This window comes from Gossypium arboreum, chromosome 8 (assembly GCF_025698485.1).
Source record: "Gossypium arboreum isolate Shixiya-1 chromosome 8, ASM2569848v2, whole genome shotgun sequence".
In the NCBI taxonomy this organism is placed as follows: Eukaryota; Viridiplantae; Streptophyta; class Magnoliopsida; order Malvales; family Malvaceae; genus Gossypium; species Gossypium arboreum.
The window spans coordinates 4600267-4612616 of record NC_069077.1 but is presented as its reverse complement, the minus strand read 5'-3'; the positions used below and the strand labels follow the sequence as shown (position 1 = coordinate 4612616).

The following is a 12350-nucleotide window of genomic DNA, read 5'->3' as shown; positions in this document are numbered from 1 at the left end:
AATCTATGTTGTTTTGTATGTTGATTTTCTTCAAGGCTTGCTATATTTTCTTGTTGGTTTCCTTTGCATGGCCATTGGTTTGCAATGTTTTCATTGAGCTGCGGGCATGAGAGATATGGAGATTCTTGCAGAAGTTGTCAGATTTTTTCTAGAATGAGTGCCATACTCAATTATTAGAAAATGAGGTAATCTGTAGCTGTAAATAATAGTTTTTCAGATGAGGTTCTCTATTTATTTCTCTGCGATAGTGGCAAAGGCTTCTACCTCCACCCATTCCAAGGAGTATCTTATAGAAACCACTATGAACTTCTTCAGTGTTATAGCTAGCTGGAAAGGACTAAGGATGTTTTTAACCTTAAGTTGCGAAGGGTCAAATGCTGGAAATGAGTTGGAAATGTGGGTGCAAATTTTTGGCATAGCTTGCATCTCATGACTAGTCCCAATGCATCTTTTTTCAATTTGGGCCATTAATAGCCTAAGCGAAGGACTTTCTAGACAAGGGCCCTTGCACTTGGGTGGAGACCGCATATCCTTTCATGTACTTTCTTGTTCACGTAGTCTGTTTCTTCTAGCGAAGACATCTTAGTGGCAGAGGTTTCTAACAGGAGAAGTCACTCTAGGTCAGTGTCCCCATTCTCTTGGCCCTTCGATCATAAAGTTGGCTAGACATGCAGCAACCAACTATGTAGTGAATGGTTGGTTGTAGTGTAAATGTGTTATTATATTGGTCAATTAAAATGAGAGAAAAAGAAGAGATTAAGAATTGTATTAGAACAATAACAACATACACTTACTAAACAACATGTAAAACTTTATTCATCCAAGTAAAGAAAATAGAAACTTGGACTTGATTATTTTGAACACCGTAAAAGAGATTAAAACACGATACAAAGTATGACACAACAACATCACAAATTCTCTTTTGGGTAATGGAGGCTTCAACTTTCAATGAACCCCTCCTTAATGGCAATCCAAAGCTTTAGTAACTCATGAAACTTTGTTTTAAAACCTAGGTGCTCTTCTTTGGTGGTGTGTTGCCATATTGCCAAGAGTATTTCTTTAAAGCATCAGGATAACTACCACCTGCAACCTCATGGATTGGGATCACATCTGAAATTTCTTTCAAATCTTCTTTTGTCAGCTTTACTTTCACTGAGTCAATGTTGCTATCTAGATTTTTTATCTTGGTGGTTCCTGTAAGAAGTGAAAACCAAGTGTCAAAAGCTTTGGTCTTAAATCTTAATGCAAACAATATATATATAAATTGGATCACCTCGGAATCCAAGTTGAAATTGATTGAATGTGACTTACCAGGAATAGGGGCAACATCATCCCCTTGGTGAAGAACCCAGGAAAGTGCAAGTTGTGCCGGTGTACATCCATACTTTTCAGCCAACTTCTCTACTTTCGAATATAGGATCCTATTTTTCTCCAAGTTTTCTCCTTGAAACCTAGGAAACATTCCCTTAAAAAAGTAGATGTTTGTAATTAGTCAATCAATCTGTTTTTTCTTTTTTACAACTTAGAAGCATGTTATTATAAAACATTAAGGTCCTATGTTATCCGAACTCTTTAAATATTCATATCCAACATGTCTTTGACGCATATTCGGATATAAATACAAAGGTAACATCTTTCAAATAAATGAAAATGGAACCTAGAAAAAATTGAATATACTCATGTTGGACACATATCGGTATCCAACACTTACTTCCGAATCCATATAACATAGGTTATGTATAAACTAAAGCCATATAAAGTAAGTTGCCATACCAGAAAACTACTAATATCTCCCTTTGCTTTACCGGCAAAGAAACCACGACCAAGGGGACTATATGGAACAATTCCAATCCCAAGTTCCCTGCATTGATGAACACATCTAAGCATGCATAATCTCATAGCAGCTGGAGTTAAAACTGTTGATAGCTTGAGTTTTTTGAGTCTTAACAGTACTCGATCAACATTTTAATTTTGACATATATCAACCAAAGGGTATTACTATAACCCTCCAAACATATAAAACTTTGATTGAAGATACCTATATTCTAACGATTATTAAAGATAGAAGAATAAACCTGCAAAGGGGAATTATTTCTTCCTCAACATCACGAGTCCAGAGCGACCACTCGATTTGTACGGCAGTAAGGGGATGAACAGCGTGTGCCCTCCTTATAGTTTCGGGGCTAGCTTCAGATATACCAATGTACTTTATTTTTCCCTCTTCCACCAACATCTTCAGTTCTTCCATCTATCGTACATGAAATAAATATAAATTATGCTTAATTTTCCCATAAACCAAATAAAATCGTATTTGTGTTAAAGAAAGATAAAATAGGGGTTTTAATGCAGCAATGCTCACGGTATCCTCTATAGGAGTATTGGTGTCAACTCTGATAATATAGTAAAGATCAATGTAATCCACGTCAAGGCGTTGAAGGCTAGCCTCAAGAGAAGAACGAACAAATTCAGGAGTGCCATTGATAACCAGACCACCTGGACCCATGCTCTCAATGCCGAATTTTGTAGCCAATTGTACCTTCTCTCGTGGCAGATGCTTCAATGCCTGCAAAAAAAGTTCCCCAGATTCCTTCAAATCATATCTATTTCATAAACTAAAAAACGCATCTCTCACGAATATCTTCGAGCATGTAATTGACACAAATGTATGGGACATTGTGAAAATGAAAGAATCCCTCACAGCTCAATGTAATTCAACTTGAAGAGCTGATCAAACAAAGGACGTTACCTTTCCAACCAGAATTTCGTTAGTTTTGGGTCCATAATAGTCAGCTGTATCGAAGTGAGTGATCCCTCTTTCGAATGCATGCTTAATGATAGCTATGCCAACTTCATCTGACACTGACACATTGTAAGCTGAAAGACCCATACACCCAAATCCCAGCTTTGAAACCTGCAACCAAAAACAATGGATTTTATCTTCAATGAAAAAGCATTTTCTTAACTAATATAACTAGGAAGAAACAAAATCTGAAACCTCAAATCCTTGAGATCCCAGTTTCACTCTAGGAATCTGAATTGCCATCTTTTTTTCTTGCTTGTTCTTTCTGTTCTACAAACAAAGGCTTCTGTGATTATTGAACAACTCCAAACATACCGTTAAATATATAGAAAAATTTGAGGCCTTCATTCCGAATCCTGTTCTTACGTCATTAACTATGTCATCCCATATTTAATTATTTGTTTTTGACTTCTAGAATTGAAGAACCATTAAGTATTTGAAAAAAACTGGGCGAAGTTTTTGTCAAAAGAGCTATAGATCATGACGTGTGCTATTCATCAACCAACGTCCCAATAAAAGGGCTGTTTCGTTTCCATATTGCTTTTTTTTTCAAAGTCATCATTTAGAAAGAAAAAAAAAATCTGCCTTCAACCAATACCAAAATCCTGACTTTCTAGAAAAAAAAATTATTATTAGAGGGTTAAAATATGCATATAGTCCCTGTATTTTTCAAAAATTAGGAATTTAGTCCCTCTACTTGTATTTCCAAGAATTTAGTCTTTCTACATTTTAGATTTTAAAATTCAGGTCCAACTGTTAATATTATTATTCTTTGTTAAATTTTGATTAATTACAACATCTTTTTTTTAATTACATGGTTACTAAGGCCTTTTATTATTATTATTATTATTATTATTATTATTATTATTATTATTATTATTATTATTTCAAAATGTCACAACAACAAATTTAACAAAATAATAATAATAACAACATTAACAATTAGATTTGAATTTTGAAATATAATTTGTAGAACGACTAAATTCATAAAAATACAAGTATGGGGACTAAATTTTTAATTTTTGAAAAGTACAGAAACTATAAGCACGTTTTAACCCTCTAAATAATTTTTTTTCTAGAAAGTCAAGGATTTTGATATTGATTGTCAAATGTTGCCCTGATTGATAATTGACGAATAACTGATTGTTGATTGTAGTGGCTGGTTTAATCAACTGATTCTATTAACTGTTTATATATAATTGTTCGGTAAAACTTAGTTGATAGTTGAAAGCTGATATGTGTAAAATAACAAATAAGGGTGTAAACGTCCAAATTTGCCCGGGCTCACAAATAAAAGCCCAAAAATAATTAAATTACAAACCCAAACAAAAATAAGCCCAAAATTACAATAGCCCATAGCCCAAAAACTTAAGAATTTTCAGTAAAAAAAAGAGAGGGCAGAAACCTTAGCTCCCATGTGCGCCGCTCCTCCTCGGGCGCACCGCCCAGGCCTTGTCCCGAGGCCTGACCCCTTTGCTCAGCCTTGCACCAAAATGGCAAGGCCTCTTTTCCATTGACCAAGCACAACCTGCAAAGAACACAAAAGCAAAAATAGAGCAGAGAAATGGCAGCAAGCAACAATAGGAAAACGCAGCAGCAAAAGCAAGGCCGAATAGTGATAGAACAGTAACATGTATTTGGCTATAAAGCCATACAAAAACAGATTGTAAAAAGGGGGGATTTTGAAAATAAAAAAAATGATTGTATTAAATACAATAAAAAAAAGAAATAAAAAGAAAAAAGAAGCAATTTTGCAAAAGGTGATTTTCATATCGTTTTTTTCTCTTTGATTTTTCTAGAGTTTATTTCATTGATTTCTTCTTATATATAAATAGATATCTATCGAAATATAGAAAAGAAAAAGGAGGAGAGAGATATCTTTCTCGAGTCGCTTAAAAAGAGGGATTTTTTGGGCTCTGGCCGGCGATGGCGGAGCCCATGGCGACCAATGATCGAGGTTCGGTCGGAATAGGAAAAGGGGGAGAGAGTTGAGAGGTTTTTTGCAGTTTTTTTAAAAAGAAATGGGCTGAAATGAAGTTTTTTTTAAAAAAATGGGAGTTTATATAAGGCACCAAAACGACGTCATTTTGGGATGGATTAAAATGCCCCAAAACGACGCCGTATAAGGCAACCCGATTTCGACCGACTCCAGAGGGTGGGGATCCGCGTGTTTTCATTGTTTTCGGGATATTTACACCCCAAGTCCCTCCGACTTTTCACCTTCATTTAATTCAATCCTGTTCATTTCTTTTATTTTTTTTAATATCGCCCCATAACTTTCGTGCCTATTTCATTTTGGCCCATATCAAAACGATGCACTCTGGGGATGGGGAATATTGTCCATTCGGTCCCTCTTTGTCCGCGTGCATTACTTTTTGACCCTTCCCTTTTATTTTATTTCCGATTTACCTCTGAATTCCTATTTTAAAATTCAAATTTGTCCCACTTTATTATTTCTGCTATTTTATTAATTATTTTAATGTCATTATTGTTCTAATTATATTTTCTTTTCACGCCTATTATTATATTATCATATCATTATATCATTAATTGAATATATTATTACTATAATTATTATATTTCCAGATTTTTTACTCAAATACTATTATTTATCTATTTTATCTCTATCATCATTGTATTTCTATGTATTGTATTTCTATATCATTATTTTATATATTATTATATACATAGTTTATGTTAAAATTGTTTTTATTGTATATATATCATTGATTTCATGTTGCCTTATATATATTTTCTTTTAAATCAATTTATATATATATATATTTTTCAAATCTATTATGAATATAGTTTATTTCTTAAAAAATTATTATTTAAAACTCTTTCATATATTATTATCCCTTTTATATATTATTTATATTAAATTCTATTGTACATATATTTTCAACTTTAAGTAGACATATTTTGTTTTGAAAATATTTTGTGTATTATTTGATCCAAATTCCTCTTTCATAACATCTATTTTAATAATCATTCATGCATTCTTAGTTTTTATTTTACATATGTATATTGTTTGAATTTTAGCATGTATTATTCATTTGCAATTTTTTTATATGGTTTTCAAATTGTTTTGTATCATATTGGCTCCTACATATTGTTTTGTATATTATGTATTGTTTAAGTTTTCATGTTACTTCATATATTATTGTTGCATATTGTTTATTCGTCCTTTGTATTATCATTTCAATTGTTATTCATCTATGTTCGAAAATTCATTATATTTTATTCTAATATGTTTCTTTGATTAGTTATATTTTAGTTTCTATTATTCGATTATTAATGTTTTTTTAAATAAATAGGATATGAGCTCATTGCTATTGTGTGTTTGTTAATTTGTTTTTTTTTTGTCAATACTATTTTCATTCACTAAGTATAGCCCATTATTCATGTATATTGTCTCATCCTTATAATTTTACCTTTCACTCACGAGTGTCACATTACATTCATAATCTTCAACTTATTGGTCCAAAATTAATTATTCCACTTTATTTTAAGTCAAATTAATGTATTTTGAGTCGACTTTATAAAACAAAGGCGATGTTTGATGTTTAGAAATTCGAGGGATCGTGCCCTAATGTGTTGGATTTCGATCTTTTACTTGTCTAAATAATCAGATTTCCCTTTTAAATTTTATCCGCGTTTTCTAATCTTTAAAACAAAAGCGATGGTTGATGTTTGGGAATTTGGAAATCATGCCCTAATGTGCTGGATTTCGATTTTCTATTTATCTAAATAATCAAACATCCCTTTAAAATTTCGTCTGCATTTTTCTTCAAAAAGGCAACATTTCGTGTTTGAAAATTTCGAGAAATTGTGCCCTATGTGCTGGGTTTCGATTTATCGTTTGACTGAACGACCGAATATCCTTTTAAAATTTTAATGCATAAGTTTTAGAAATTATGAGATGATTTTGGTATCGAAGGTTCGAAATGTAGTGTCCTACGTGCTGGATGTGATATTTTATTTCTTCAAAACAAGAGAATCTTAATATCCACTTCGAGTTATCCAAACATTCATAAAAAGGGATCGTATTTTAAAATTTATTTGAAAATCTTTTCAACTTTCGACTTTAAGACATTAATTAATCGATTAGGTACCAATTTTGGGAGTGACGAGGGTGCTAACCCTTCCTCGCACGTAACCGAATCCCGAACCCGTTCTCTCAAGTTTCATAGACCAAAAACGTAGTTTTAGTTAGCTAAAATATTTTATTAAAACAAAGGTGATCCGATCACACCTAATAACAATCGTGGCGACTCCCATTCTTCGTTTTCAAAATCAAGTTGACCCTATTTTTCAAAAAAAATAGTTTCGACAAAGGGCATGACTCATTTTATTATTTATTTATTTATAATACTTTAGTCTTTATTGGGTGAAATTATTGAAATAAAACACTATTACCAAGGAATTAAAACATCGATTATGGAAATTAATTAGTGAATATTTTTAAAATTTTAAATAAACAAATTTCTTAAGTTCCTTATTTGCAAATATTAACCTTGTGAAAATTGATAAATATTAATAGTGTATCAATATAATTATAAACTATATTCTTAGTGATAATTATACCATATTCTTAGTATATAAATTAGTGATAATTATATTACACTCTGAATAAATTTGTCAAGTCGCATATTTCAGTTAATATAAAGTTGCATAAGAAATCATTTTACATAACTAAATTGAAAATAAGTTAAGAGTATATAAATATTTAAGAAATAGATATATGTGACAAAGAGAGTAATTTTTAGCAAGCATGTAGCAAAGGGAATAGTTTTTAGCAAACATGGTGAGATATCTCATTCTCAATCAATTATGAAAAAAATTACCGATCCCAACATTTTTAAAATTGAATTAGAAAGGAGATTGTATTAAAAATTACAGGTTTTATAGGTTTATCTTGATGTTGATACATTGCTTAAAGCATTTTCATAAGTTTTCATAATTATGTTTGAATATTAAAAATATGATATGAGAAAAAGTAGTGAATTATTTGGTGCTCATGGTTTTACATTCTGAAATAGTAATGATTTACAATAATCGCTGCATGTTTATGTAATTTTCTTCCATCATATCCTATCCTTATATATTTTTGATTGGTTGAAGCACGTTTTTGGCTTAAATTATAACTATTTTTCCATTTAAATATTTAAAGTTTTTTTTGGTTAAAAATGATATATAAACGGTCAATTTTATCTTATTTGCCTCAAAATATATTACCAGTTAATAAGAATGAGACATGAGTTGTATAGCACTTTTGATAAATAAATAAATAAATAAAAAAGTAAACATTAAAAATAATTAGTTTTATTTGTTTCAGGTTACATTTTAGTCACTTATGTTTGAAATGTTATGTTTTAATCACTCACGTTATCGTTTTATTACAAAGTGGTAACTCTACCATTAAACTCTATTATCTCCCTAATAGCAGTTTTATATGGCAGTCCAAATGGGTTTTAAATGCCAACTTAGATGTCCAGTTGTTGGAATGAAAATATGTTTTTAATTAAATAAACTTAATTTGGATTTCCATGTAGGACATCCAAGTCTATATTTAAAATCAATTTGGACTGCCACGTAAGACAGTCGTTAGGGAGCCAACGGAGTTTAACAGTAGAGTGACCACTTCGTAATAAAACAATAACATAAGTAAAACATAACATTTCAAACATAAGTGACTAAAATGTAATTTGAGGTAAACAAAAGTGGCATTTTTGTATTTACCCCAAAAATAAGTATTTAACTAGGAAAGCAATATATTTTGGGTTTAATTTTATAATTAAGTTAATTTTTTTTTAAAAAAAAAATTCATGAATTATAAGAGGAGGGTAAAACCCTAACAACAACACGACTAGCACAGCTCGAGTCTAGATCACATTTGAGATGGTGAATTATTCTAGATAATTTTGCTCCGACACAAGTAACTCTATGTCTCGAAATAAGTTTATTATTATTTTAGATAATTTTGCTCTGATGTTGCAATGTTTCAAGACATAAGGGTCTATGTATCAAGACAAAGGCCTTCAGGTCTCGAGACTAACCTGCATTGTTTTCTTAATTTACCTTTGATGTTTGGCTATCTCAAGACAAGAGATTCATGTCTCGAAACTTGGAATAAAAAAAATCATTTTAAATTCGATGTGTCATTGTCTCAAGACAAATAGAAAGGTCACTTTATCTCGAAACCTAAGCTAAAGCAATACACCATGTAGTAGAATTTGTTCTTGGAGTTCTCAAACTCTAAGTTAAATTAACTTAAAATGTACATTTCAAATGCATTCAAACCTCAACCAAAATATGCCTAAACTCTGCCTCAACTCAAACACATGCACTTAACATATGAAACATATTTAAACATCATCTAGTCATTGCATTCAATGCATCACTATCCAACAAGGTAAATAACATAATCAAACACATATAATCATACATAATTATCTACTAATCAAGAATTGAAATTCATCTCCCAAAATATTATAAATCAAGCTACCAAAATATGCTAAAAACATTAAAATAAACGTGAAGTCACAAGGCCAACCTAGGTACTCGCACGTATATACATACAAAATAGGCACAACTTGACTTCCGAGTTGAGCTTCTAAGTTGGATGCTTACTGACTTATGATCTACTTTAGTATTCATTTAAGACCTGCATATGAAAACAAACAAAACTGTACGCTAAGTAATATATACACAATAGTACTAACATAATTTGAAATTAGTAAACAAATGTAGTAATAATCGAATAACATGCTAAGTACGTGAATTTATATATAATCAAGCTTTATTTCATGATCTATAATTCATATAAACATATATTCAACTAAACCATTACACCTCCCAAAGTATTTCATAGTTACATATCATATAATCATATCCATATCAATGTAATGCTTGCATTTACATATCGAAGTTTTGATGCACCCTCAGGGTGTTTGTATCTATTTACTCACACCAAAATTATATCTTCTAGTCACATTTAAATAATACTTATACTTAGCATACAATTTTTACATTTTAATCTCTATTAACAAAATCAGATTCAAAGACGTATGCTTGAATCGATCCACCAACACAACAGTATATGTATAGAAGTGCTAATCAGACACAAATCCAACAATCCCACCAACCACACCAGAATACGTTTGTGCCCTTAAGGTATTTAAGATGGTGACACATTCTTGACCCCTAAGGTATTAGAGAACTATCACAATATAGTACGTGCATACCGCTGAATCTCCCACCTATCAAAATTGGATCCTATGGCATGTTAACTATACTCATAACTCTATCTAACAATGTTAATAGGACATTTTTCCATTATAAATTATTATAGACTTATTTCCAATAGTAACACATAACAAACAAATACATATCCAATTAACATCTCAAGTAGTCACATATACGTATATTTACTTATCTTACCTCAATCATATCAAACAGTAAAGAATATATGTATCTCTTGGTCACGTCTGATATTAACATTCCTTTGAATTTCTATCCGGTTATTGAATTATGTAAATATATATATATTGAAATCGAATTATGAAAGCACACGGGAAAAATAGGTCATTTGTCTACATATTTCACTTTTCTTTTGTCGCGTGAAGGTCCTATGTCGTCTGGCCTTCGAAGCTTATGGCAATGATGAAAGCTTAGAGAAAGTTTTTCTTTTACTTTTCTTTTGTTATCTTAACCTATTTGATGAGGAAGACAAATAAGCTTTCTCTTTCATCCCACTTTCCTTCATATTTACATGTATAATTAACATGATTTTTTTTAACTTAGTTAACTCACTAATTTAATGATTAATTAAACGATGGTAGAAAATGATGATATAATTTGCACTTAACATCAACATGAATTATAAATGATTTAATTACTCTAAAGTCCTTAATAAAATTACATATTGAGCCCCTTTTAATTTCTTTTAATCAATTTCTTCTATTTTATTCATTCCATGATATAGTCTCTATACGATAATTAGCAATTTATCTAATCTAATCCCACTTAACAATCTGAGCATAACATTCCATATTCGACACATAAGCATTCGATTCTAATTTTCAGGTACTTCAACTTAATTTAAATCAACTTCGAACTAATTTTTTGACACAAACGAAAATTAGATCATTACACCAAATGTGGTAGAGCAAAGGGAGTTAGAAACATTGTTTTCAAGTAAATGAGAAATATGTAAGACTTCAGAATGTTACCATTGAAGATCTTCAGAAGTAGGTTGCCTTGCTTACTGAGAACTTTAGTATTAGTAAGACTTTTTAAGAAGTAGGTAAGAAAATTCAAGATATTTGAAACTAGTATCAATATTCCCAATAATAATCAATATTCCCAAGAATAAGTCAAAAGGAAATTATCATTAAGGAGGAACCTGAAGACTAGAACACTGTGAATAACTCCATTATTTTTAATCCACAATACAACAAGTGAATCACACTCTATCACTCCTCAAGCATAGAGTTCTCACCTTTATCCCTAAAGACTAAAACACTCACCTCTAAATCCTCCACTAAGAATTTAGACTATAAACAAAACTTGTTTACTCTCAATTACATTCACAAATATGTTTTTCAATGAATAGATAGATGCTCGCCATATTTCATACATAAACCAAGATATAATATATCAATAAAGTCCAATATAAAGTAGAATCCTTAATGATATGTCTTCAATGCGGTCCCAATCAAACCTTCATATTTCAAGAGATTTGATTGTTCGATCTAGTCCAAACTAATCTTCAAAGATTTGTTACTCCATAAGATAGATCTTCAAATATGGGTTAGCATATGTCCATAGCATATGTCCATATCTTCTTGGGTTACATATCTCAATATATAAGGTAAATAAATTACATAAAAATTCTTAAAAAATAATCTTGTTTGATTCAATCTATTCGCTAATAATAAACACGAAATTAGCTTCACAAAATCTTTAAAAAAAACAAGTAAATCATCAAAATATATTGATTAAGCATAACAACAAATAAGACAAATTATGTAAATGACGCAATATTAACCTGCTGGCCAACTACTTCCAAAACTTACCACAATAGCTTTATTATTTATTAATTTATTTAACATCATGGTCTTCAGTTATACTCCAATACACCGAAAAAAAAATGTGACCCTCTTTCTCACGCTATTACTAATTAGTTAAGGTAAACAATTACTTTATCATTAAGATTATTGTAAACAAGTTTTTAACTTTCTGGGTGTTTTTATGATCCGGTTTTAAGATTATCGTCAAGATCTTCTAATGTTGGAATCTTTTGCCTTGGATTGATTTGATTTTAGATGATTCACTAGTGGTGTCAATTGGTCATATCTATTGCATTTCGATACTTCCCTTCAGTTTCCTAGCATTGATTGGTCACAGCGAAACACTGCAAAAACCAATATTCTAACCGTAATGAATGGTGGATGATTGTATGTTGTTATACAAATCAGTGGCAAGCATGCATCCATGCGGGGGTTGCCCAACGAATCAGTGATACCAACCGGCAGCACATCAGAAG

General features: G+C 30.9%; 1 protein-coding gene across 1 annotated transcript; it reads right to left on the bottom strand.

The window, feature by feature from the left end:
• Positions 1-738: 738 nt before the first annotated feature.
• LOC108469940 (probable aldo-keto reductase 1) lies at positions 739-3298 on the bottom strand. Its single transcript, XM_017771070.2, has 7 exons — positions 2996-3298; positions 2747-2911; positions 2360-2563; positions 2076-2248; positions 1774-1861; positions 1312-1465; positions 739-1194 (listed from the first exon to the last, which is right to left on the bottom strand). The coding sequence occupies exons 1-7, from the start codon at positions 3041-3043 to the stop codon at positions 1010-1012; spliced, it is 1017 nt and encodes a 338-aa protein (XP_017626559.1). The 5' UTR covers positions 3044-3298; the 3' UTR covers positions 739-1009.
• Positions 3299-12350: the final 9052 nt, after the last annotated feature.